Source organism: Aspergillus fijiensis, assembly GCF_003184825.1.
Source record: "Aspergillus fijiensis CBS 313.89 unplaced genomic scaffold BO72scaffold_88, whole genome shotgun sequence".
Lineage (NCBI taxonomy): Eukaryota > Fungi > Ascomycota > Eurotiomycetes > Eurotiales > Aspergillaceae > Aspergillus > Aspergillus fijiensis.
Window position 1 is genome coordinate 214 of NW_024469064.1, and position 24,970 is coordinate 25,183.

At 53.0% G+C, this 24,970-nt stretch overlaps 9 protein-coding genes across 9 annotated transcripts; 3 read left to right on the top strand and 6 right to left on the bottom strand.

Annotated features, from left to right (window-relative positions):
- The first annotated feature begins 514 nt into the window (after positions 1 to 514).
- On the top strand, positions 515 to 2,151 carry BO72DRAFT_453271 (3,4-dihydroxy-2-butanone-4-phosphate synthase RIB3). The gene is made up of 3 exons (XM_040945942.1): positions 515 to 1,043; positions 1,156 to 1,273; positions 1,399 to 2,151. The coding sequence occupies exons 1-3, from the start codon at positions 980 to 982 to the stop codon at positions 1,913 to 1,915; spliced, it is 699 nt and encodes a 232-aa protein (XP_040795823.1). The 5' UTR covers positions 515 to 979; the 3' UTR covers positions 1,916 to 2,151.
- A 163-nt stretch (positions 2,152 to 2,314) lies between these two features.
- Positions 2,315 to 3,728, bottom strand: BO72DRAFT_453272 (transcription factor TFIIE subunit TFA2). Its single transcript, XM_040945943.1, has one exon. The coding sequence runs from the start codon at positions 3,445 to 3,447 to the stop codon at positions 2,566 to 2,568; it is 882 nt and encodes a 293-aa protein (XP_040795824.1). The 5' UTR covers positions 3,448 to 3,728; the 3' UTR covers positions 2,315 to 2,565.
- A 366-nt stretch (positions 3,729 to 4,094) lies between these two features.
- On the top strand, positions 4,095 to 10,508 carry BO72DRAFT_298627 (putative filament-forming protein (Tpr/p270)). Its single transcript, XM_040940425.1, has 2 exons — positions 4,095 to 4,477; positions 4,532 to 10,508. The coding sequence occupies exons 1-2, from the start codon at positions 4,186 to 4,188 to the stop codon at positions 10,360 to 10,362; spliced, it is 6,123 nt and encodes a 2,040-aa protein (XP_040795825.1). The 5' UTR covers positions 4,095 to 4,185; the 3' UTR covers positions 10,363 to 10,508.
- A 271-nt stretch (positions 10,509 to 10,779) lies between these two features.
- On the bottom strand, positions 10,780 to 11,487 carry BO72DRAFT_341238 (transferase hexapeptide domain protein; the record flags this gene model as incomplete). Its single annotated transcript, XM_040940612.1, has 1 exon — positions 10,780 to 11,487. A coding segment is annotated over one exon (708 nt), but the record flags the coding sequence as incomplete, so codon positions are not given.
- A 521-nt stretch (positions 11,488 to 12,008) lies between these two features.
- Positions 12,009 to 13,004, bottom strand: BO72DRAFT_441047 (Mg-dependent acid phosphatase). The gene is made up of 2 exons (XM_040943470.1): positions 12,652 to 13,004; positions 12,009 to 12,533 (listed from the first exon to the last, which is right to left on the bottom strand). Exons 1-2 carry the CDS (start codon positions 12,840 to 12,842, stop codon positions 12,065 to 12,067), a joined length of 660 nt encoding a protein of 219 aa, XP_040795827.1. The 5' UTR covers positions 12,843 to 13,004; the 3' UTR covers positions 12,009 to 12,064.
- On the top strand, positions 12,963 to 13,452 carry BO72DRAFT_298638 (uncharacterized protein). The gene has a single exon (XM_040940426.1). It carries the CDS (start codon positions 13,083 to 13,085, stop codon positions 13,377 to 13,379), a length of 297 nt encoding a protein of 98 aa, XP_040795828.1. The 5' UTR covers positions 12,963 to 13,082; the 3' UTR covers positions 13,380 to 13,452.
- Positions 13,453 to 13,526: 74 nt separating this feature from the next.
- BO72DRAFT_390975 (uncharacterized protein) lies at positions 13,527 to 15,748 on the bottom strand (the record flags this gene model as incomplete). Its single annotated transcript, XM_040941829.1, has 6 exons — positions 13,527 to 13,953; positions 14,086 to 14,447; positions 14,505 to 14,809; positions 14,860 to 15,514; positions 15,603 to 15,650; positions 15,725 to 15,748. 6 exons carry the CDS (start codon positions 15,746 to 15,748, stop codon positions 13,527 to 13,529), a joined length of 1,821 nt encoding a protein of 606 aa, XP_040795829.1.
- Positions 15,749 to 16,573: 825 nt separating this feature from the next.
- On the bottom strand, positions 16,574 to 21,179 carry BO72DRAFT_441055 (putative DEAD/DEAH box DNA helicase (Mer3); the record flags this gene model as incomplete). The annotated part of the gene is made up of 9 exons (XM_040943471.1): positions 16,574 to 17,635; positions 17,684 to 17,861; positions 17,918 to 18,133; positions 18,186 to 18,283; positions 18,335 to 18,489; positions 18,545 to 19,120; positions 19,174 to 19,862; positions 19,921 to 20,102; positions 20,161 to 21,179. 9 exons carry the CDS (start codon positions 21,177 to 21,179, stop codon positions 17,038 to 17,040), a joined length of 3,711 nt encoding a protein of 1,236 aa, XP_040795830.1. The 3' UTR covers positions 16,574 to 17,037.
- Positions 21,180 to 21,998: 819 nt separating this feature from the next.
- BO72DRAFT_298764 (putative UDP-galactose transporter) lies at positions 21,999 to 23,896 on the bottom strand. Its single transcript, XM_040940428.1, has 4 exons — positions 23,683 to 23,896; positions 23,548 to 23,577; positions 22,513 to 23,484; positions 21,999 to 22,457 (listed from the first exon to the last, which is right to left on the bottom strand). Exons 1-4 carry the CDS (start codon positions 23,749 to 23,751, stop codon positions 22,140 to 22,142), a joined length of 1,389 nt encoding a protein of 462 aa, XP_040795831.1. The 5' UTR covers positions 23,752 to 23,896; the 3' UTR covers positions 21,999 to 22,139.
- Between the last annotated feature and the right edge of the window lie 1,074 nt (positions 23,897 to 24,970).

A 24,970-nucleotide genomic window follows, 5' to 3' on the forward strand; every position in this document is an offset into this window, starting at 1 on the left:
CCGGATTCTAGACCCGCGTCACGTGCAAGGCCCATGCAGGAGGCTATAAAGTAGGTATACATGCACCTGGTTACATACAGACTATCATAACATCTATATCGTAGAACGCTGCTGTAATTACCGGTACGAAGGTGCCTGCAATTAGAGAGGCATCAAGGAGTTACAATAGCTGATAGAGGTCAACTACCTGTAGAGAGATTATTAATAAAACGTGCACGCATTTCAGCAACAAAAAGGACCCAACACTTGCTGCTCACTATAGTACTTGTTGATCAATCAAGAGACCAATTGTTAATGACCCCTTCGGTTCCCAGAGGTGGTCATGGCCACTTGCCAGAGAATAATTTCCCTGCCTGAGAAAGGCGGCCGCTTCCGGGCCCGGCCCAAGACAGCTGAGCCTGCAGGCCTCGGCGAACCACCCGCTCATGACCGACATCTGACAAACCATTAGTGATCCGCTCCCTATTCCTCAGGGCTCAGACTTTCCTTAGCCTTCTTTGTACATCCTTCCTGACTAAAAACTATCCCTGTAACTACGATTTCACTTTAGGTCCTTACGGAGTATATCATATCCTTGAGCCTCATTGTCCTAACGCAGGAAAGCAATATCCAAAGCGCGATCACATCTCGATTGATCTTCCTCGACCCTCCCTCCATTTGCCATCTCCGAACCCGAGCTTCCGAAAGTCCGCCCCGCGCCTCATCTCCGGCCGAGATAGAGTCATCCGCCTTGTGATCGGGTGTTCACTCCGCAATTGCAACCTATAATTACTCAATTGGACCGGACTCCATATTTTTACGCTGTACCACACAAAAGAGCGTTCTTCGTCCCATCTGTAAACACATCAGAAGAAGCCTTTTCAATACGAGCTTCGCTTCGCCCGCTCCTCGCCTCGCCATAATTGCCCCGCCTCCAATTCCGCATAGAAGGGCAGATCCAACCACCTCACACCTTAAAAGTCTACACAACACATTGACCATGGCTGCACCGTTGGATTCCAGTCTGAAGTTCGATTCCATCGAAGACACCCTTGCCGCTTTCAGTGAGTCTTTTCGCTCCCCTTCTCAAAATTCCTCAACACTGCGCGTGCCTCCAGGCGTCTGCTGGCATGGTGCAGAATCGCATCGCGAATTAACCACTCAATTGCGCTTCAGAGAATGGCGAGTTCATTATCGTCCTCGACTCACAAGACCGCGAAAATGAAGGCGACTTGATCATCGCCGCCGAGTCTATCACCGACGCCCAGATGGCCTTCCTGGTCCGGTACACGAGGTGAGAAATACACAACCCCTCCTTGTCTCGCTCCTCGGACGCAGGCACGAGACTCCTCAAACTGCATTCAAGAAACCCAGTATTCGAAAGAATCCCATACTGACTTGGCATCTTTCCAATATCAGCGGTCTCATCTGCGCCCCCGTTACCCCTGAAATCGCCCAACGCCTGGCCCTCCCGCAGATGGTGCTCGAAAACGCGGACCCCAAGGGCACCGCCTACACGGTCTCCATTGACTCGAGCGACCCGTCCGTCACCACTGGTATCTCCGCACAAGACCGCGCTCTGGCCTGCCGCACCCTCGCCTCCCCGACCGCCCGCGTCGACGATTTCCGACGACCGGGCCACATAATCCCCCTACAGGCCCGCAGCGGCGGTGTCCGCGAGCGGAGAGGCCACACGGAAGCGGCGGTGGAGTTCTGTCGGTTGACGGGCAAGGTCCCCGCGGGTGTGATCGCGGAGCTCGTCGAGGACGGCGAGCTGGTTGAGGGGGTGCCGGAGATCCGGGGCAACAATGGTATGATGAGACGCGATGGCTGTCTGCGGTTCGGCAAGAAGTGGGGGATCAAGGTCTGCACGATCGAGGATCTGGTCGAGTATGTGGAGAAGATGGAAGGTGGTCTCACGAACGGGGGCCAATGAACATGGAAGAGAGCAGAAACAGAAAAAAAAGGGTCGAGAGAGGGTATACTTGTGGTTTCTTTCCCTTTGACGGTTGTATAAATTTCTTCTGAGTGATTTCCCCTCCTGTTCGGCTGTACATCAGGACCAGGCTCTTTGGGTTTGTTGTTTACTGCATTATGCGCGGCTTGGTTGCATGTTTGTGTATGGGTGACTAGAGTGAGGAAAAGAGAAAATAGATTCTATCTTTATGGCTGGTTTACACGTTTTCATGAGTCTTGGAGTAGTCGTTGTTAGATAAAAGAGGACAATCGACACGAGCATCAAGTCCATCATTCATGCAATTGTTTGAATTAGTTGGGTATCGATTTTGCCTTTATAGTATACAGCGAGGGCGATGAAGATCGCCAGAAAACAGACATGACCAAGCCAGATAAGATCTGGTCAGAAGTAGCAGAGAAATCAGAAGTATATCCTTTCCTGCGTCTAATGTTTACCCACCAAACGCCAGTATAATGCGAAGTCCGAGTAAAAAAAGGAAAATGAAGAGAACACCCCGGTATACCTTTTTTAATGTCTTGTAGGCTTTATTTTTTTTTTGTTTCTTTAGAGGAGCCAAACAAGCGAGCGAGGACGGATTGTCGGGGAGCAACACCGATCGCATGAACTCCTTACCGCTTCAGGTGAGAGTAATCCCGCAACACGCCCATCATGTGGGTGTTGGTCGTCTTCCCGCTGCGGCGAGGCTTCTTGACCTTCTTGTGCTCGATCTTAGGCCGCTGCTTGACGACCTTGTTCTTGTTGGTGGGGACGATTCCGGCGCGCTCCAGCTCCTCCTTGACGGTTTGCTGGTCTGGGATCTTGATCTTCTCCCAGATCTGCCGGAACTCGTCGTCGAAGTGCTGGATCAGCGACGGGTCGTTGGCCCAGACCATCTTCGCATGGTCGTCCTTCTTGTTCCGCGTCACCAAGAGCTTCCCTTCCTTCTCGAGCTGGTTGATCGTCTCCTCCACGTTCGGCCACCCCTCCCGGAGCTCGCGGACGCTCATGCCCGCGCCCGTGGACTGCGCCTGGAGCTTTTTGAGGAGCTGCTCCGCGGTGCGAATGTTGTGCGGAGGCCGGAAGCTGAAGGTGCCCTCGCCGTTGGCGCCGCGGGGATCGTACTGCACCTTGTCGTGCACCTGCAGGATGCTTCGCAGGGCCTGGACGTAGCCCTGGTCGTTTGCGCGGTGCTGCAGGGAGAGGTAGGAGACGATGTCGGGGAACTTGAGCGGCACGCCTTTCGCCTTCATGTGCTCGATCGCGAAGATGACCTGCGTCATGATGTCCTTGCCCGTGCCGGTATTCGCGGGCTGTGAGTAGACAATGTCATCGTGGCGTTTGCGATCTCCGCCGCCCGGGGTCGGTGTCGATGTGGAGGAGGGAAGCTGCGAGCTGCTTGCGGAGGTGGTCGTGTTGTTCTGATGGTTGAAGCGTCTCTGCTGCCCGAGTCGACTTGCGGAGTCGACAACGCTGGCGTTGAAACTCTTCAGCTGGTTCTGAAGATAAGACATGTTTGCGATCGAGATAGCGAAGAAGATAGCTTAGTATGGACCGAAAAAAATGAACGAGTGAAGGGGTTGACCGCAGCGAGCCCGGAGATCTAGTAGACTCCTAAAGGTGGGGAGATGGAACAAGGACGAGGCAAAGCCTCTCTCTTTGTGAGGGAGCACAAAGAAGCTCTTTTCGCGACGCGACAATAGATCACAGAAGCATGAAAGAAGTTGGCTCTGTTCTGATGCAACAACCTGTGTGGTTGAGAATGACAGGATGAATGAGCTGAGAGGGACATGAGAGTGTTCGTCATCACGGATCTAGAAGTTCTGACATTGCAGGTTGCGGCCTTGCGGCCCGCTCAGGCACCACTATCGCACGTGATAGTAGCCAGCTGCGCTAACCTGTTTGGAGCTCCGCCCAAAGCCAATGCGTAACTTGCTTGACCTGCAAGCCGGTCTCTCAATCAATCTCATCTCACCTATTGCGCGACAAGGGGCTTTCTCTTCTTTTCGCCCTGCCTCTGTCAGCCTCTTCACTCTTTCTCTCTGTCTCGCTTCGCCCCTCATGACCTAGGCTGGCATTTGGGGTGCTGTGCGCAACTATTCCCGAAACGCGCGGTGACAATCGCCTGACCGACGTAGCTTTGCCTACTACATTACCATTCACTCTGAGCAGATATCACGTCGACTTTCTACGATATATTTGCTTCGAACAAAGGTTAACAGCTTGATTGCTGCGCACATTTAGCAGCCATCATGGCTACCGCAACAATTGAACTGCCGTTCATATCGGCTCATTACTCCATCGCCGAATCGACTCTTTCGACGCTCACCCAAGCTCCTACGGTCGAATTAGTCAACCAACTTCTGGAGGCCATCTCCAAGAAAGCCCGTGAACACGATGAACTCAAAGCAGACAAGACCCGCTTGGAAGTGGAGCTTGACAATGCGGTCCGCAGCAGCGAAAGCAAGGTCAAGGTGCTGAAGAGCTCTATCGAGAAGGGCCATGCTGAGGTTGAGGAAACAAGGAAGAAGCTTCATGAGTCGGGTCAGACAGAGTAACCACTACGGTTGACTGATTTTCTTTGCTAACGCATTACAGAAAATGCTCGATCGTCCCTAGAATCCGAGATCGCCTCGCTCAAGTCGTCCTCCACAACCAATGAATCCGAAGTGAGCACACTGAAATCCCGCATTGCCTCTCTAGAAGCTTCGAATCGTGATACCATGGCTCTGCTCGAATCGAAGACGACAGCGTATGACAAGCTCGCCGAAGAGCTGTCAGCCCAACACAAGAAGACTGTCGAATTGAGACGAGAACTATCTACCGCCGAACAGAACCTTCAAGCCGCCAACTCTGCATCTGCTAGCGCCAAGTTCCGCGAGCAGAGTCTCCAGCAAGACTTGGAGTTGACCAAGAAGAGTAATGAATGGTTAGACACTGAGCTGAAGACCAAGTCTGCAGAATACCTGAAGTTCCGCAAGGAGAAGAGCGCCCGCATCTCAGAGCTTCAGCGAGCGAATGAAGAGGCTAGCGCCACTGTTGACTCCTTGAGACGTAGTGAGAATGCTCTCAAGAGTCGCTTGGATGAGGTCGAACAGCGTTACGAAGAGTCCCTTTCGAGCATCCAGCAGCTGAAAGAAGAGGCGATACAAGCGAGCGAGTCATTCCGGATTGAATTGGATAGTGCGAACAGGCTGGCTGAATTGCAACGCAACTCTTCTGAAACCGCCAAGCAGCGGGTGCAGGAACTCCAGGTAGCCCTGGAAAAGGCCAAGGACGATGCGGCCGAAGAGATCTCCCGCCTTCGTGTTGAGATCGAGACTGAACATTCCGACAAGGAGGCTGCTGAGCGCCGCATTGCAGAGCTTGAGCAGACTGTGAGCCAACTCGAGTCAGACGGTCAGGCTAGAAGGAGATCTATGAGCCCAGCTCTCAATGGAGGAATGCCCACTACGCCTATCCGCTCAGGTACACCGGTTGGAACATTCTCCCCGAGAGCTTCGAGAACCAAGGGTGGACTTACGATCACACAACTTTACACCGAGTACGACAAGATGCGGTCACTGCTGGCTGCCGAACAGAGATCCAACCAAGAGCTCCGGTCGACGCTGGATGAAATGGTCCAGGATCTCGAGGCCAGTAAGCCCGAAATCGATGAATTGCGAGCCGACCACGCCAGACTGGAGAACGCCGTTATGGAAATGTCCAACATCCTTGAAACGTCTGGAAAGGAGAGGGATGATGCGACAAAGGAGGCACGCAAATGGCAAGGACAGGTGGAGGGACTTGCACGTGAGGGCGACATTCTACGACAGCAGCTTAGGGACCTGAGCTCGCAAGTGAAGGTACTAGTGATGGAGAACGCGATTCTCAAGGAAGGAGAGGAGAGTTACGATAGGGAAGAGCTCGAGAAGATTGCTCGACAGGAAATTGATGACTCCTCTGCAGATCTTAACCCAACGGGACGCTTCATCAGCCGCAACCTGACGACTTTCAAGGATCTCCATGAGCTACAGGAACAGAATGTTACTCTCCGCCGCATGCTAAGAGAGTTGGGCGATAAGATGGAAGGCGCGGAGGCTCGGGAACAGGATGTTATTCGTCAACAAGAGCAAGAAGAGTTGAAGGAGCTGAGGATTCGTGTGCAGACTTATCGCGACGAAATCTCCAACCTTGTTGCGCAGACAAAGAGCTATGTGAAGGAGAGAGACACTTTCCGAAGCATGCTGACCCGTCGACGTCAGACCGTCGGCGATGCTTCTGTCTTCTCTCAGTCTCTTCCACTAGGGGCAGTTCCTCCTGGAGCAGCCGATGAACAGGCTAAGGACATTCCCGACTATGCCGAACTACTACGCAAGGTTCAAGCTCACTTCGACAACTTCCGTGAGGAGTCTGCCACCGATCACGCCGCCCTGAAACAACAGGTTAATGAGCTTTCGCGAAAGAATAGCGAGTTGATGAGCGAAATCAGCCGTTCTAGCAGTCAGCTTGGCGCTGCTACCCAGAGAGCCGAGCTCCTTCAGAGCAACTTCAACATGCTGAAGAGCGAAAATGCAGAGCTGCAGAAACGCTACGCCAGTCTGCTGGAGAACGCCAACAGGCAAGACCTTAGGACCCAGCAAGCTGCCGAAGACCTTGTTGAGACCAAGGGACTGGTGGAAAGCCTTCAACGCGAGAATGCGAACCTCAAGGCAGAAAAGGATCTGTGGAAGAGTATTGAGAAACGACTGATTGAAGACAACGAAACTCTGAGAAATGAGAGAAGTCGCCTGGATTCTCTGAATGCCAACCTTCAAACTATCCTGAACGAGCGTGAACATACAGACTCTGAGAGCCGCCGCAGGCTACAGCAAAGCGTCGAATCCTTGGAGTCAGAACTGCAGTCTACCAAACGCAAACTCAATGATGAGATTGAAGAGTCAAAGAAGGCGACCTTGCGCAGAGAGTACGAGCATGAGCAGAGTCAGAAGCGAATTGATGACTTGGTGACAAGCTTGGGCTCCGTCCGGGAAGAATTGATCGCAACTAAGACCACCAGAGATCACTTGCAGTTGAGAGTAGATGAATTGACCGTCGAGCTTCGCAGTGCCGAAGAGCGACTTCAAGTCGTACAATCTAGACCGAGTGTTTCTGCTGCTGCTACTGCCGCCCCCGCTACAGCGCCCGAGACCGAGGAAGGTCAGGAGTCTGGCTTGACCCGTGAGCAAGAACTTAGCATCGAGGTTTCCGAACTCAAACGTGACCTGGACTTGGCCAAGAATGAGCTTCAGCATGCCGAAGAGCGAGTTGAGGACTACAAGGCCATCAGCCAGCAGAGCGAGGAACGCCTACAGTCTGTGACTGAGACACATGAAGAATATCGGGAGGAGACGGAGTGTCTGATTGAGGAGAAGGACAAGAAGATTCAGGATCTCGAAAGGCGGATTGAGGAGATTTCTTCCGAGCTGTCTACAACGAACAATGAACTCACCAAGCTGCGTGATGAGCAAGGAGAGGCTGGCCGCCGCTTGGAGGAGCAGAAGGCTGTTTTGGAATCTGAAATTGCCAGGCTGAAGGATGAGAATGAGCGTCATAATTCTGCCTTCCAGTACCACAAGGAAGATCTCCGCGCGCAGACTGAAATTGCGCAGCATGCCCAACAGAACTACGAGAGTGAATTGGTCAAGCACGCTGAGGCAGCCAAGAACCTGCAGATAGTGCGCTCCGAAGCTAATCAGCTTAAGCTGGAAGTGGTCGAGCTACGGACACAAGCCGAGACTTTCAAGAAGGACCTTTCTCAGAAGGAGGAAAGCTGGAACGAGCTTAAGGAGAGATACGAGGGTGAAATTACCGACTTGCAGAAACGCCGGGAAGAGGTTCTCCACCAGAACTCTTTGCTACACTCGCAGCTGGAGAATATCACGAACCAAATCTCGGCGTTGCAACGTGACCGCGCGAACATGACTGAAACCGATGACGATATTGCTGAAACTTCGCCACCCAACCTTGAAGGTCTCCAGGAAGTGATCAAATTCCTACGCAGGGAGAAAGAGATTGTTGACGTGCAATATCATTTGTCGACACAAGAAAGCAAGCGTCTCCGTCAGCAACTTGAGTACACGCAGTCTCAGCTCGACGAGGCACGTCTCAAGCTAGAGCAACAGCGTCGCGCTGCTGCTGATAGCGACCACACCGCTCTCAGCCACAACAAACTTATGGATACCTTGAACGAATTGAATCTGTTCCGCGAGAGTAGTGTCACTTTGCGCAATCAGGTCAAGCAGGCAGAAACGTCGCTTGCGGAGAAATCTGCACGTATTGAGGAATTGGTTCAGCAGATTGAGCCTTTGGAAACGAAGGTTAGGGAGTTGGAGAACGTGGTAGAGACGAAGGACGGAGAATTGAAGCTGCTGCAAGCTGATCGTGATCGCTGGCAACAACGTACTCAGAACATCCTGCAGAAGTATGACCGCGTTGACCCTGCCGAAATGGAAGGACTCAAGGAGAAGCTTGCAACCCTGGAAAAGGAGCGTGACGAGGCCATTCAGGCTCGTGACACTCTTCAAATCGAGGCCGCTGCCTTCCCTGAGCAGCTCAAACATGCCGAAGATAGAGTCCAAGAATTGCGCAGCAAGCTTACGGAGCAGTTCAAGGCTCGGTCTAAGGAACTTACCGGTCGTATTAACGCTAAGCAGGCGGAACTGAATACGGTCACACAGGAGAAGGAGGTGATCCAGGAGGAATTGGCCAAGACAAAACAAGAATTAGAGGAACTCAAGGCGAGAATGGCAGAGAAGCCGGCTGCTCCTGCACCAGTACCCGAGACAACGACTGAAGTCAACTCGACCCCCGCCTCGCAATTCCCTGCTCCGACCACGCAAGTGGCTGTCGCCACCGACGACGAACGGGTCAAGGCTTTGGAAGAAAAGGTGCAACGTCTCGAGGCAGCCCTTGCTGAGAAGGATGCTGTATTGGCTGCCAAGGATACCGAGCACGAGAGGAAGGTCAAGGAACGCATCGACAAGATGAAGGAGGTGTTGAATAGCAAGCTGGCAGAGACTCGGGCGGCACATCGCCAGGAAGTGGAGCGACTCAAGACCAGCCTACAGGCAGGTCCACAAGCTCCTGCGACCCCTGGCCAGTCCCATGCAGAAGCAGCTCCTGCAGCTCCTGCAACCCCTGCAGCATCTGCTACTCCTGCGGTGGAAGGTGGACTTCCGGAGTTGACGGATGCCCAAGCAAGGGACCTTGTTGCGAAGAATGAAACCATCAAGATGATCATTCGGAACAACATTCGTGCGCAGGTTAGCAAACAAATGGAAGCTGAAAAGCGAGGCACCCAGCAGAATTCGGAAGCTGCGGCTGCCCTACAGCAGAAATTTGATGAAGAGAAGGAGGCCTTGAAGAAGGCCCACGACGAAAGTGTGGAGGAGAAGATTAAGGCTGCTGTGGAGCTGTCGGACAAGAAGTCCCTGGCCAAGCTCAGTATGCTTGATTCTCGGTGCAGGAATTCGCAGGCCAAGCTCGACGTGGTGCAGAAGGCGGCCACGGAGACCCCTCAGAAACCTGTTGTCGAGGTTTGGGAGATAGCTAAGGTCACCAGAGCACCCCCGGCTGCTCAAGCGCAAGCCAAACCCGCACAGGCTGCAGCATCTCCCGCACCAGCACCATCGCCTGCCACAGTAGCAGCACAACCGGCACGTGCGGCCCCTTCGCCATCTCCGGCGCCGGTAGCGACTCCTGCAGCAAAACCTGCGCCTGCGCCTGCACCGACACCTGCACCTGTCACCCAGCAAGGCACCCAGCAGGGCACCCAGGCGCCTGCTGCAGAAGCAACAGCTGCCCAGCCATCAGCTCAGGCTCAGACACAATCGGAAGCACCCTCGCAGACGGAAGCACCGCAGACCCAAGCAGTTGACGAAACGGCTCCTGAGCAGGGTGCGGCCGGCGCAGTGCCTAATCCTTTCGGACAAAGTCAGAACAAACAGCCAGCGTCGCTTCCCAACAAACCTCCAGCTGGTGCTGCCTCAGGCGGCGTCTTAAGAGCTCTCCAGTCCGGACTTCCAGTTGCGCGCGGTGGTCGAACAGGCGGGCGTGGCGGCGGTCAACAGAATCCTTTTGGTCAACAAGGCCAACAGGGCGCCCAGCAGCAAGGTCAGGGTCAAGGCCAGCCTAGCCAGCGCGGCTCGGGTCTGCCTCGCGGTCGTGGAGGGCGTGGAGGCCAAGGCCGGGGTGGCAATCAGAACGTGCAGACAGCCAATCTCGGCCAGGCGCAGCACGGCCCGGCCAGTCCTGGCGGTGGTCGTGGCGGCGCGCTTAGTGCGAACGCGCGTCAGTTTGTTCCTCAAGGCAACAAGCGCGCTCGGGATGATGGCGGCGGGGACGGCGGCGATGGAGCAGCTGGCAAGAGAATGCGTGGTGGTGGTGGTGGTCAAACCCGGGGTTCTTAGATGATTGTGATTATGGATTGTGGTTGTTACATTTTGACTTTTCATTCCTTCTGTTATACATGCATGTATTTTATGTCCCAGTTCTTCGGCTTATAAGGAAACCGAAGTGAACTACGAATGTTGTAATCCTTAGCGGGATGAGAATCATACTTTCTTTTGTCTATCACGGCTGATGAGTTGTACATGACTCGAATACCCTAAATTGGGTATGACTGTTTCATATCATTCAGAGTCAACAAAGTATAAAATCGATTAGGCGAAATCCCCCATATTCTATCCGGGTATAACCAACAGTAAAGAAACACCATGCATCTCGCTGGAAACCATCCGTCAATCCCAAGCCCCCCCCCCGTCTTCACCCTTTCTAACTATGACCGTTCGAGGGAGCCTCACTCACCCCCTCCTCCGATTCTGCGCCACCAACAACCTCCCCGCAGCCTCCCTCTCCAGATCCAGCACCATCAACCGCGCATCCTCCAACGTCCTCGCCTCCAACGGCGCCTCCCCAGCCTTCTCCCCATCAACCCTCTGACTTTGATTTTGATTCTGTGATTGTGACCATTGATGCACCCCCCAAACCACCCCACGCGTCTCCCTCCTCCGCCGCCGCTGCCCAGCCCCTCCCCCACTGCCCCAAACAACCACCCACTCCCCCACCCCCGTCCCCGCCGCAATCTCACAGCCCGCACACACCCGCGCATGCGCCCCGACATCCACCCGCCGATTGATCACGGCCAACGCATCGATCACCACCCCGGAATGGATATGCGCGCCTGGGGCGATGGACACTGCCGGGCCGATGGTCACGCGCGAGGAGATGCGGATGGGGAGGGCGGCTGCTGCTGCTGCGGTGCCATCACCGGCTGTGGTTGTGGAGGAAGAGGAGGAGGAAGGGGCGGGTCTCGAGTTGCCGGGAAAGGGGGCCGGCGTGCCGATGACGGTCTTCTCGCTGATGATGCAGTTGTTGCTGATGAGGATGGGGCCTTCGTGGGAGTAGAGGCGGGCGCGCGGGTGGATGATGGTGTGGGCGCCGATGGAGATCGGGTGCGTGCCTTGGAAGATTGTGGTGTCGGAGATTTGGGCGCTGGGGTGGATGGCGAGTGGGGGGCGGGTTGTTGATGATGTTGTGGTGGTGGTGGTGGTGGTGGTGGATAAGGGGCGGTGGTGGTGGTGTTGTTGTGGTTGTTGTTGGTGTGGGTGTTGTGGTTGGTTTTGGTGTTGTGGTTGTGGTTGAGGTTGAGGTTGAGGTTGAAGGGGGGGGGGTGGTTTGAGGTGGGCTGTTGGTGTTTGTGAGCGGGGATCCATCTTTGTTATCTTCTTGGTGCTTTGTGGGGATTCGTTGGTTGGTGTGATGTAGTGTGTAGATGGGGGGTGAGGTGGTGTCGGTGTGTTCTAGTGGCGTTGTGTGGGAGGATGAATTGGAGGATTGTGTTGTTGTTGTTGCGAAGCTAAGCTGCGACTCGGAAAAAGATAAGATTGCGGAGATTCGGGGTGGGTTCCGACATGCGGCCGGCTTGCTGGCCTGCCCGCATTTCAGGAGAGTATACGGAGTGCCCCGTAGACGGTCAATTCTAGTTAGCTGTATAGTACGGTAGAAATTCCAGAAGTATAGCTTGTCTATGAAATCATTTGAATCTAATCACACCCAATCCCAAACCGGGTATCTATCTAAAAACATCTAACCCATCTCGTTCTATCATCTCTACTCATCCTCCTCCTCCCCCTCCCCAGCCTCCACCTCCTTCCGGATACCATTCCTCCTCCGCCACGCCCACACCCCGCGATCCACCTCCGCCTTGGTCACCCCATCCCTCACCAGACAGAACGTGACCCCGAGCTCCGTCTCCACGTTCCGGTTCCGCGCCTCATCATCGAAGAACAGCATCTCCTCGTACGCGACCCCGCTCGCCTGCTGGATCTTGGCGAAGTGCTGCGTCTTGGTGGCTGGGAAGATCTGGAGGTGGTCGAAGTAGTCCAGGGCGCGCACGGTCTTGGTGCGGTGCGCCGCGGGGTTGTCGCTGAAGGTGGGGATGATGTGCAGCGCCTTGAGCATGTCGCGCGCCAGGTCCGGGGCGTGGGTGCGCGAGGCCACGGCCAGCGGGATGTTCTTGGTCTTGCAGCTGTGAATGATGGAGGGGACGGCCGGGTAGAAGGTGAAGGATTCGTTCCATCTGCAGCAGATCAGAGGTGTTAGTTTGGAGGTGCTTTATTGGTTGGGTTGGGGTTTTATGGGATGCGCTTGGGGAGATGGCGTGGGATGTGCTTGGAGAGAATGAGGCGAGAGCTTACTTGTCTGTGCAGCGCGAGTTGTTGTCGCGGGGTTTGATCGGGGCGCTGACGTGGGTGTCGACCCAGAAGGGCCATAGGGTGTAGTCGAGGTCGAAGGCGATGAGTTTGGGGAGAGGGAGGCCGTCGCTGAAGGTTTCGGGGGCGACGGAGGTGTCTTCCACGGGTTGCGTGTTGGTTCGTCGCGTGCGCATCTTGTTTGGTTCTGGACTTCCAAAATGAATGTGAGATTTAGATTAAGAAGATGCAAGTCAGCCTGGATTGGGAGCTGAACAGGTCTAATAAATGCCGTCGAGGTCTATAAAAGTGGCAAATCAAGTCCCCAATTTTTTCGTTTATTCACAAGTACGAGTAAGATGGAGAGGACCCCAGCGAAATGACGTTGGAGAAGCTGGTCGAAATCGGAGAAGGATCACGTGGGGCGGGCGATAAGAATGATAAGCCTGCAGAAAGAAAGGGCACTCTTTTTGTGTCAGCAATCAAGGGCTGTTGCCTATCTTCTTTTTTTTGGATTTGTACTTAGAAGTAAATGTAAGCCTAATGAAATGAACTATGGACACATTCGAAATCAGCCGTGGAAAAACACATCTCAGGTCGGAATCCCATCCAGTCAGCACCAAATCACCACCCAGCATGTCAGGCCAGCAAACAATTTTCCGATGATACATCTAGCACACACCAGATACAATTCATTCACCCACACGCGTTCTTCGAACTTTCCCTACCGGTAGTCATCCCCGATCTCAAATCCGCGAATTCGTTCTTCATCAAACTTGCTTGTTGTCTGATAGATAGACACCATCTTCCATGAGGGAGGGCCCAGATCGTTGCGGATGCAAACCACTTTGCTCGCTCCACGATGCTAAGAGTTTTCCAATTCACAGGGGACTGTAGGTGAAGCAGCCCACGGATTCTAGGAATTTCCAGAGCTGCTGGTGAACCTCCGTGCCCTTGATTTGCACACCATAAGCAACGACATCCCAGTCACTTGCGTAGTGCATGATGCGAGTTTGTTGCTCGAGATCCAGGATCCCATCGGCCCCGACTGCTTCAGCGATGATCCGACGCCAGACTTTGAAAGGCATATCATAGCGCCATTCCTGTTTGCCAGGGTCGCGAACGGCGCGTCTTCGAGTGGCAGTCGCCGCCGGTTGAGAGGGTGGAGGGACTCTTCTGGTCGTCTGGTTGGTATCAGAAAGATCGCCGAAAGGGATACGCAGTGCTGGAGGAGGTCCCGGGGCTGTCGACGGCAGGTTGGGAAACTGGAGGTCGAAGCTAACGGCACTCGGATGGAAGGGACCCGAACTTGCAGAGCGGGAGTGCTGATCGGTTGTGTTCACTGCAGAAGCCTCCGAAATGCTCAAGTTGTTGCGTCGGACTGGGAGAAAACTAATCAGCGGCGCCGAAGTCGGCGGCTGAGCTCTGCGTATCTGATACGGCGCGGCGTTCTCGACATGGTAGTATGTGGGCTCGCCAGAGGAGCTATCATCGCTGTCCGGATCCATGGGAAACGAGACTACCCGGCCTTCGGTCGGTCGAGGGATCGGCATCCGCTCTAGGATGTCATTTTCTTCGCAATCTATGGGACGGTCCCGGTCTTCTAGAAGCAGAGCGCGCGAAACAAGCATCATTCTCAAGGCGGTGCTCCAGATTGTGCTGCTGTGCATGCCGTCAGCCCTGATAACCTCGAGACGTACGCGTTTGCAAACTCGAGTGAACTCGGTTCGCAGTTTGCTCTGTAACTTCTGCTGGGTAGCACTATCGATGTCTTGACTCGTCTCGCTGGAAGCGTCGCTGGCCTCCGCGAAGTTGTTGTTGTCATCACCCTGATCTGCTGCCTCGAATTCGGTTTCAACTTTGGACTCTCGGAGGTGCTGAAGAGCTTCGGCTACCTCGATCATGCGGAGCACATGAGGAGCTAGCTTGTCGTTAGGGCGCCAGATGATGCTTTTGCATGAGGCCGCACTCTCAGGCAGCACCGTGGCTTTGCCAAGCACCGGAAGAAAGTTCAACAGCGACTCGGGGGCACGCTGAATGTCGAGCATGGGAATCAGCTGAATGACACTATGACTCGTCATCGAGACATTTGTGAGGATCAAGTATGGGATCGAGCGAAGGCCACGCGTGCAGGCGAATTTCTTCAATTCGGCGTGCGTATGAGCTAAAGGCACCAAAGGAAAAGCATATCAGCTTATCTGTCCTGTCATTGACATAGTGGGACGGGGAATCCCAACTTACCGTTTTTCTGCTCTGGCTTGGGCAGAGACGGGGACTTCTTCTTCCGAGCGGTGCCTTCGTTCTCTTTACCGGCCATGACCTTCAACCGAGCCACGCCCTCAGCCACGGATTCTGGAGTCGATGGGTGTTCCTCCTCATCGGAGTCCAACTCAAGCACCTCATGCGCATCGCCCTCGAGGAAATCCAGGTCCGATTTCATGTAAATGCGCGCCAGGTGCTCGACGCCCGCACGACCGAGGGCATTACCACCCAAGTCCAGCTTGCGAAGCACGAAGCACTTCTGGAACGAGTTCAGGAAATTAGTCCACTTCCGGACGGCGTCGGGGGTCGTGATCTGGATGTCGTTGTTGGACAGATCGAGCTCGCGCAGATCGCCCGCACTCCGCTTGACCACCTCCGCCAGCATCGGCAGCGAGTCCACGGTCAGCCGGTTGCCGGACAGGTGCAGCTCGGTGACTTTGGCCAGTCCCATGGGGTGCTCCTGGTCCCTGAACTCGAGGCAGTCCACCAGATCTCCGATGAACTGGGCCAGGCCCTCGTCGGTCAACACCTTGCCGCTCACGTCGATCTCGACAAAGGGGTCTCGTGCGGCGGATTTGGAACCTGCACCTGGTGGGAAACGTTTTTTCTGTGATGTCAGATCAGGAACCTAGGCTCAGAGATGTCCAGTTGGGTGACTCTGTTGCGCCATGGGGGTTGGTTCGGTTCAAACTTACCAGGTCTTTGGACACGGCTTGGCCGGCCTTGAGACCGCTGATACGTCTCTGTTATGTCTATTATTAGCTAGCCTGTTTCTTCAGGGCAGTGCTTGATATATCGTCGGAAAGGGTTCTCTCACCGCGAGATAATTGAGCTTCCCCATCTTGGGGGCCCCGGATCTCCACAACTAGATCTGGCAGGTTGGGCCGCAGTCAGCACATGTCTTACTTCCATAATGGATTAATATCACTAGCACAAGTGAAGCCACAGAATGGATGTCAGGCAAGATAGAAGGGGGCACAAGATGGTTCAGTGTCATGCTTTCCATCATCGATGGTGTTGCAGGACACGGTCGCGCTCGCGTGCAGGGTGCGCTGCCTGTACAGAAGCAGGCAGGCCATAAGGGATGAAAAGAGGACTGCATCAGTAACACAAGGAGAGGGCATCTCAAACACCTGAACAGTTATACAGTGGAGTATTTTTCTTGTGGGGTTCTTCCTGAAGTGTTGTGCAACTGATCGCGTGGATGGAGGTGGGGGATGAGAACAGTAGACGGTGGGAGAATCAGAGATCGATGGAGATCTGATATCTCCACCAACACAGCCAACAGACATAAACATGCAGCTGAACGAAAACCTGGATATCAACAGCTTTGTGGATCACATACCTTTCTTGATGACAAGAGCTCTGTGTTCAAACCGCCTGTCCACTAGTTTTGATGTGGATGTGGATAGAACGAACAGAGACAGGAGAGATGAAGATGGTGTTGATGGAACGCGGAGGAAGAGAACAACAAGGATCCTCACATCACAACCCATCTTTATATGGGATCATTTCGGCATCTAGATGTTCCTTTGCTTCTAACTTCTCTATCTCATAACATTCACTGGGAGATTCTCAAAGAGATACACCGATGACGCCACAGGGACCCGTGATCCACCGAATGGATTGAAACAAGTGAAAGATCATGCTGCTTTGGATAGTGAGAGAAGAAATTGAAACACTTTCAGCTTCTTTATGGTATCAAAGCTGGACTCTGTTGTCTCCTTCAGCGTGAACACCCATCCTCTGCTATATTAACGCTGACTATTACTGGGTACAACAAACAAGCAGAACTACTCAGTGCCTTGCAGCAAGCCACAGACTCCTTTCATCCTCTTACAACAGATTAATGATATCCTTGAACTCCTCCAACAGTGCAGGGTCAATGTCCTCCCAGCCTTTGGGCACAACAATCTGTTCGGCAGATACAAATCTTTGAAGCTCTTCCGGCGGATTATTCTTCTTGTTGCATTCCTCTTCCAGAGGCTTTCCATCTGACTTGACCCTTTTCATATTCTCGTCAGCCCTTGGAGACAGCTTTCGTTTCTTTCCATGGTTTGCATTGAAAGGAGGCTCTTCCACACTGCAAGCTAGTGTCAGCCAGTGGTCATCTCCTAGATATCTACTACCTTACCTTTGTTTAGATTGATTGGATGAATCGTCAACACGATATTCAGATGACAAAGTGTGCTGAGCCTTAGTCTTCTCCGTGGAAGAAGGTATTTCAACCGGTGACTGAACAGCAAGCCACACATCATCATCCGACCAATTGTCATCCAGGTCTAATGTGTCTTCGTCCATCTCGACTTTCTTGCAAGGCCCACCATTATCGTTCTTCGCATTTGTCTGATCCCCAAGCAACAAAGCGGCAGGTGAAGGGAAATCGCTGAAGGTGTCATCGCTAGACTCTCTCAGGAGTTTGCCTTCGTTTAAGCCAGGCGACACATCTCCGTTGGGACCTCCGTTGGACCAAGGTTCCGCTGGCTCATTTGCTGAAGCATGTTCCGGACCATTCTGCGACTTACGATTCATAGAAGCAGAAGACTCTTTGGTCAAGCTCAAACCACCACACAGCTCGGCGTCAGCTGTATTCCCATCCTTCCTGGCCATCGATGCTGCTAGGGTTGTTTGGTTGAGCCCCTTCGACTTTTCGGCCCCAAGGAATGGCTGTTTCTTATTCGTCTTTGGGGGCTTGTCAAGCCCATCTCGACAACAGAAGTGCTTGCACCTACTCTAGTCAGTAACTTCTCTTGAGAAAAGTACCATATCTCCTTACACAGTCTTATCCTTGCAGCGGTGGTTACATGCCCACCTGCCGTTCTCCATTGGTGTTGGTTCTTCAACGTGGCTGGTCTTGGCCTTGCTGTCAAAGCCCCTGCTCTCACCCGAGCCATTCTTCTGTGTTTTGCCTTCTGGGGGCGCTGGCAATGTGCTCAAGGACCAATTGTCGTCCTCTATTGTAAGATCAGGTTAGTAGTCTTTCATGGATTATGCAGGACGCCGAACCTACCTTCCTGCAGCAACCCGTCGAACAACGACTCGTCACTATCCAGAGTGATAACACTCTGTGAAGTGGGTCGCTTGCTCTGAGAACCATCGTTGCTATTACAGCTTGAGGCATTGATAAGAGGCTTCGCAGCAGCAGCCTCGGGCCTTGTGTTCGGACGAGAAAAGAATAGTGTCGATGGAAGCTCGGGCTTCAGCACCGCGGATCTCAGTGTCCCAGCTAGCCAGCGTCAGCGATAGACAAGGAGTCTAAGGGGCACGCATGCCCTCACCTATGTCGTCACACGAAACACTACATGACACGAATTGGTCCCTGTCCTTTAATTCCGCATTGAGCAAAATCTCCTGGCCGTTCGACATCTTACTCGCACTTGGCACATCAGCTTGAATGACTGTCATAGCGGCAGTATCCCAAGCTTACCTGATGCGTCGAAACTCCAGGAGACGGCCGTCTGATACCTCAGCCAAGAAGCAAACATAGACGGGACGTTTCAGATAAAAGGAAGGGCACTTGTCGTTCATGAACGCGATCTCTGCCTTGAGGCGAAGTCTCACCGGCGCTGCCGGTTTGATATCCTACTTGTCCTTAGTGACTGTTGGGGAGGGTCCATGCCTTGCAGGCTCAGCGTACCTTGCCGGTCATTTTGATGGCTACTCGGAGTCTAGGGAAGCTCGCAACCCGCTCCAGCAACTTCGCGCCAAAGGGAGGATTTTTGCTCAAGATCATGTCAATGCGATGCGGCTCACATTGCCCCAGCGCGTCAATACTTGTGATATTAGCTGCGGCCAGTTTCCTGACCGCCACGATCCCAATCTGCTCAAGCTGCTTCAGTTGTAGCGGAGAGGTATCCCAGACCTTGGCCCCAAAACTCCTTGCCAGCTCCAGGGCGTTTCGCAAGGTCACCGCGTCCTCAAGGGAGATCTGACAGTCTATGATGCACCGAATCAATCTGTTCATGTGGCTGAAGACGAAACTCTTGTCCTGTTGGAAGACAAATCTGAATTTCTGGAACTGTTCGCCGTCCGGGAAGTCCACCGCACCCAGTTCGGACTGGATCAGAAGCGAAATTTTGTGGGCTGAAAGCGCTATGTCGACCTTGATGGGGAAGCGTATCCCATTGGAGCGGTTGATCTCCTTGTAGAGAGACTTCTCTCCGGCTTTGAGACGAACGTCCAGGAATTCGTCCGCTTGAGCGACGACGGATAGCTTTGATTGTTTAGTCTCAGCTCTAACATGCACATCCAACGCCCTTGACTTACTATCTGTGACACAGTAGACTGGGGCTTCAATGTGAGCAAATGCTTCATTGTTTCGAACCGCACGTAATAGCGAGCCATTGCTTCCCCGACACTGGTTGATTGGAGGCCATCAACTGTGACCAACCCATACTCTTGGAGAAGTGTAATGTCCTTCTCACAGATCTGTCGAAGCATCTTATCTTCCCCATCTCCATCTGCAGTCTCTTTCAGCTGGTAGTGTGCTGGATTTCTTCTGAGTCTCACGAACAGAAATGTGCCCCCCAGCCACCTGATGGCGGAATTAATGTCAGCCACATTACCTAACCCGATCTCTGCGTTAAGGTGATCAATCAGATTCAGATGCAGACAGCTCTCAAGGCTCTCAGATCCCGAGACAAGCTTCTCGTAGTGAGACTCGCGTTCCTTTCTGGTCATGATCACCGCTGTGGCACTGTTGTCAAACTGTGGTCGACCCGCACGGCCGAGCATCTGCATGATCTCTATATCGGAATACTCCTGACAGCCACCCCCTTGCCAGCCCACGGTGCCTTTGATGACCACGAGATGGCACGGAAGATTGATGCCGACTGCGAGAGTGGACGTGCAGCATATAATGCTGATATGCCCTTGAAGAAACCCTGTTTCAACTGTGCGCCGGTCAACAGCATCAAGGCCTGCATGGTGAAAGGCGACACCGGCAGTCAATATCCCTGCTCAAATGTTCAGCATCATGGACTGTGATTTCATGTCTTCTGGGTCAGAACCTACCCTTCAAGTCTTCATTCTGGGCCCCCAGAGGTCTGCTTGCTCCTTTCCATAGTCTGGCAGGAGGATTGGACATTGACCACAGTCGAGCAAGCTCTTTCGCCGTCGAGACGGCAGAGATTCTGGTGCAGCAGAAAACGATTATGGGCTTCTTACAAGAATGCGCCTTGATCAGATCAGGAAGTCTGCAATCATGACGTTAACGAAGACTCGCAAAATGCGACATAAGTCGGCTTGGCTTACTTGGTGTTGCACATCTTGTCAAAGGCAAAGTCATTGCCCTGTGACCGATAGCCATAGACGAACTTTTGCAGCTTAACGGGACGGAAGCTCTCATCGAAGCGTTCCCTATGCGCGGGTAGGTGCTGATTTGTCGCGTCGCGACCAAGCCATGTCGCAACGTCCTCAGAGTTCGGCACTGTCGCACTCAGGGCAACGAACCGTACATTCGAACCATTGGTCTTCATACGGGAAACGACGGCCTCGAGTGTGGCTCCTCGGGCTTCTTTGAGAATGTGAACCTCGTCGATGAGGAACAGCTTGACCAGCTGCATCAACCGTGCATGATCTTTCCACTTCCGGGTCACGCTGTCCCACTTTTCGGGGGTGGTGATGATGATCTGGCTGTTTTGCACGCTCTTCAGCTGCGTGTGATCGGTGTCGCCGGTCAGCTCAGCACACTGCAGTCCCAAGGTAAGGAACTTTCCATTCCAGTCTCGGAATCTTTCCGAGCATAGAGACTTGGTGGGCGCTTGGTATATCACCTTGAACCTTTCGTCCTTGGATGTACTCATCAATCGGCATATCGCCAGCTCCATAATCACGGTCTTCCCGCTTCCTGTTGGGGCTGAAAGGACGATGTTGTGGTCACTCCTGTAAACGGATTGGAAACACTTGGATTGGATTGCGTTGAAGACCGGGAAAGGGAATATGGCGCGATATTTATCGGGAAGCTCATGCACCGATACAAGGACAATGCCCCGAACAGACGCAGGGAAACGAGGGGAATTATTGATCTGCCCTAGCTGTGAATGTACCGAATGCCCAGAAGCAGTAATTGAGGACGACAGTTGTTCAGCACTAGGGCTAGCACGATACAGAGGTTCAAGTTCCGTTCGGGTGTCATTTGGGTATTCTGGGATCCGGTTCACGGTGCCCCGTTGGGCTTGCAGTCTGAGCAAGGGACTCGACGGGGATCTTATTCCTACCCCCGAGGAGCTGGATCCTGCATCTTGAGGTGACACCTGAAGCACGTCTGCCATACCATCAGATTGCCATTTCTGGATATCTCCGTACCAGTATACTGACCATGAGGATATCGAGCTGCTCGAGGATGAACAACCGACTCGAAGCGATTTGAAGCTGAGTAGTGATCACCGTGCGCATTCGGCTGGAGAACACCTTGTGTCTGTACATTTGACTGCGCTAGCAGCTCAAGATCTAATTGAATAATTATTGACGTTAGACCCACGAAGAATACGATTGAAAGTACTATCACGACTCACCAAATGCATCAAGCTCCTGGACATCGTCAAATGGAGGCGTGTGAAGATTCTCAGAAAGATAACTCTCGGGAGTCTGTTGAGCCTGACTGCTGAAATATGGTGAGACTCGAGCGCCCTCTTCTAACATATGATTAGCATGGTGGTGACGGAACCGACTCGTTGTTCGCAGGAGTAGCTCTGCTCTGCGCTCGGACAAGGTCTGCTGCCTGGGTGAGGGCTTAAACTGATATCGATCACGCCGCATGTTGCCTAGATATACGATACCTCATACCAACAATTGCCACGAAGGGAAGAGATATCAATGAGGACGGACGAGGCTATACGGAAAGATATAGAGGATAGGTACTAGTCTCCCCAAAGGAGACTTGATAGGAGACATGTGACTGCCCACAGCCACCCCCAAATCAGCCAGGATGATGTACAATGTCTTGTACATCAGCCTTGTATGTCGTGGATGATGAAAGATAAGCTACTATACTTTTGCTGCATATGGTGCAGATGCACGGTGTATAAAAACATGGGATTTGAGAATCCTATCCAGCTATAATCAACAAGGTAGAAGAACGACCATAGAGTACAAGAAATTGAGGCATTTTCCGTCGAGAACGTAACAGGCGTCACCGCTTCTATCCATCCATATTTACTTCCTGAAACCATGATACAGTGTAGCGCCAATTCAAAAGCCACTATCAAAACACTGTTAATCGCACCCTCGACTCATTGATCCCGAGGGTGCTTCTCAAAGTAACCTCCGCTTGTAGTGCGGCCAGCACTAACGCGTACATGGCCCGGTGATGTAGGTCTCGATGTGGAGAGGCCGGCATCGGACAAGAATGGTGTTCCAGGAAGCTTGATAGATATTTCGTTGGGTGATGGCGAGGCAGGCGAAGCCTCACCACTCTTATTATCCTTCTCATAGCGGTCAACTCGAATGGGGGGCGGACGCAGCGTCTGTCGTTGAGCCTTGACAGAGTTGGCGCTTGACTCCTCACAGAGGCAAGTAGTCACTAGTACTGCGAAAGACCCAAGGAGGAACTGCAAGCATCAACATTAGTTCTCATCTCAGTAAGCGAAGGGGATGATGGCGTACATTTGCAGTGAGTTCAAACTCAAAGAGCCAGGTGCTCGCTAGCGTTGTGAGGACGATGCTTGCAGCCGTAGCAATGTTCTTCGCATCTCTGTAGACATAGCCAACGCAGAAAGACGTGGCAATACCTCCCAGGGCTTGAATAATAACAGTAGACCAAACGACCCAGTTGTATCCATCGAAGAACCCATTGGCTGCCACTTTCTCACCGTCCAGAAATACGACGCCGATGAACAGTGCAGGGAAGATAGAGTAAACGGCCAGTTGAACGTTGCGCACCCAAAGAGATGTCGCCTTCGCGCTGTCTTGAATGACTTTTTCGAAATATACCCCCGCTAGACCAGAGGCAACGCAGGCGCCTACAGTAGCCAAGAGACCAATTGTTCCGTTCAAGCGAGGATTAGCAGTCAGAATATCCTCCTCAATGCCTTCGTAAGTTGCGGAACGCTTGTGTAGATTTTCACGTCCAAGCTTGGCAGCTTTCCACTCCTCCAACGACCGGGGGAAAGAAAGATGCGCAGCTTCATCGAAGTGAGCCTCGTCGACGCTGCCATTGGGGATTTGCACCAGTGCAACCCCAATCACAAGGAGTACCAGCAGACCCCATTTGCGGAGAGAGATCGACCTTCTAAAGACAAAAAGGCTGAATATGGCCGTTACCAGAAGCTTCAGCTGGTACGAGACTTGGAAAGTGGCAGCTTGCAAGTTCGAGAGTGCAATGTACTGCAAAGAATTGGCGATCGTATAGAGACAAGCGGGGATTGCGAGCTTCCAACTATCGCCGGAGAACACGGCGGAGGTGAGCGAAAAGAATAGCGACGTTGCGGGAACCGAAGGTGGTGCCGTCTTCGAAACCTCGTACAGGGCTATAGTCAAGGAGATGGCGAGTTTGGCGACCTCGTTGAAGAAAACAGCGGTGGACGTCAGATACCGTCTGCCGCCAGCTGGCGGCATGACCCTAGAATAATGCGATAACTACAAGGAGAAGTTTAGCTTTCCATTACAGCTGCAGAGCATTGAGTGACATGGTGAACTTACCAACACAAAGGCAGTATACTGTGCCGCCAACTAGACCAGAACACATAGTTAACGGGCGTGCCCAGCAAGGATGACGCTGAGCGCAAAGCACAGGCGCGCAGCAATCTTTTAACAAAGGGTAGATGAAGATCTTACTAGGACCCAAGAAGCATTCTTCATGGTTGTTCCCAGTCCTGCAGACCGGCGCGCTGCGGTCTCTCCCATAGTGATGTTAGTCAACTCGTCCTCGAAAGCACTTGCGCTGTCTGTGGTTGAGCTTCGAGTAAAACACTAGCAGTCTTGTATAGGCTGCCCTGCAGCAATGTTCTCACGTCGCGTAGACTGAATTAGTTGTAAGCGACTGCGGCGGAGATTTTCTTGAGCGAAATGTGCACGCGTCGGTCGTTTGTCGGAGGGGGAGGGGGTAGCGGGAGCTTGTGCGCGCTGGGCCGTGAGTCCGCCAGCAAACCGAGGCCTGATCGAGTGAGTCGCGAGAAGCAGGTAGAGGAAGGGTCACTAGTTCGTGAGGGTGAAAATGGGAGGGTAGGATATTAAGGTGTAAAGTTCAAGTAGAGTACCCTCCGTAGAACAAAGGACAAAGGAAGAAAGGCAAGGAAAGCAAGCCTGGAGTGGGTGAGTGAACAAGAGAATAAGAGAGTCCGGGGTATTGTCGAGACGCTTGTTTGGGCGGTGTGGGTCACGGGAGGGGGGGAATTGAAAGCACTGAGCAGCTGAGCAGCAGCAACTGTGGCGGTCTAGTCCCTCAGTCTCGGTTCAGTCCATAGGTTACGTAGGGAGCGTACTGCGTACTCATAGCTTAGAGGTTCCCACTGACTGCTGCCCACTTCCCACTTTCCAGCCTTCAACTCAATTCTTTGGGTCAACCTTTCGCTAATCTCTCATCCACCCCTCCCCTGAGGAATGGCAGCTGACGTCACACTAAGACATAGCAGTAACCATTTTAACGTCGATCCATGCTCATCATCAGCGCACACCCACCCATGCTACTGCCATATGAACAACTACACATATCCATTCTAGCGTCGATTGACAGAGAATCCTTCCGAACAGACAAACCCTGCCTTCGGCACCTTGGCAAGCTACCACATCTCCAATCCAGGCACCGCCACTCGCCTTGATGTGGTACTTTCCAACGTGCCTGGCTACCATTCGACAAGCCCGGTGGGTATATGCCGGCTTCAGGGGCTGCCTCCTTAGCCTTTCATCGCGGACTTTGAATGGGTGCAACAAGCGGGCGCGTCTCATACACAAACAAACCACGCTCGTGCAAATTCGCAGCCACAGTTCTTTCGTCTTATACGCAATCAAACAGACCACGTTACGCATGCAGGAGAAAACCATGGTTCAATTTTGAAGTCATTTGATTTGGTGGTACACCGTACCACCCGTTCTCTAATCTGTCAAAAGGAATATATACATGAGT

Bases quoted from the DNA above. Each gene is read 5' to 3' on its own strand.
- BO72DRAFT_453271 (XM_040945942.1), top strand. From the start codon at position 980: ATGGCTGCACCGTTGGATTCCAGTCTGAAGTTCGATTCCATCGAAGAC. The intron at 1,044-1,155 runs GTGAGTCTTTTC...ATTGCGCTTCAG, and splicing joins AGACACCCTTGCCGCTTTCA to AGAATGGCGAGTTCATTATC. The intron at 1,274-1,398 runs GTGAGAAATACA...TTCCAATATCAG, and splicing joins TTCCTGGTCCGGTACACGAG to CGGTCTCATCTGCGCCCCCG.
- BO72DRAFT_453272 (XM_040945943.1), bottom strand. From the start codon at position 3,447: ATGTCTTATCTTCAGAACCAGCTGAAGAGTTTCAACGCCAGCGTTGTC.
- BO72DRAFT_298627 (XM_040940425.1), top strand. From the start codon at position 4,186: ATGGCTACCGCAACAATTGAACTGCCGTTCATATCGGCTCATTACTCC. The intron at 4,478-4,531 runs GTCAGACAGAGT...AACGCATTACAG, and splicing joins GAAGAAGCTTCATGAGTCGG to AAAATGCTCGATCGTCCCTA.
- BO72DRAFT_441047 (XM_040943470.1), bottom strand. From the start codon at position 12,842: ATGCGCACGCGACGAACCAACACGCAACCCGTGGAAGACACCTCCGTC. The intron at 12,534-12,651 runs GTAAGCTCTCGC...GATCTGCTGCAG, and splicing joins AACTCGCGCTGCACAGACAA to ATGGAACGAATCCTTCACCT.
- BO72DRAFT_298638 (XM_040940426.1), top strand. From the start codon at position 13,083: ATGATAAGCCTGCAGAAAGAAAGGGCACTCTTTTTGTGTCAGCAATCA.
- BO72DRAFT_298764 (XM_040940428.1), bottom strand. From the start codon at position 23,751: ATGGGAGAGACCGCAGCGCGCCGGTCTGCAGGACTGGGAACAACCATG. The intron at 23,578-23,682 runs GTAAGATCTTCA...GTTCTGGTCTAG, and splicing joins AGAATGCTTCTTGGGTCCTA to TTGGCGGCACAGTATACTGC. The intron at 23,485-23,547 runs GTAAGTTCACCA...TTCTCCTTGTAG, and splicing joins AGTATACTGCCTTTGTGTTG to TTATCGCATTATTCTAGGGT.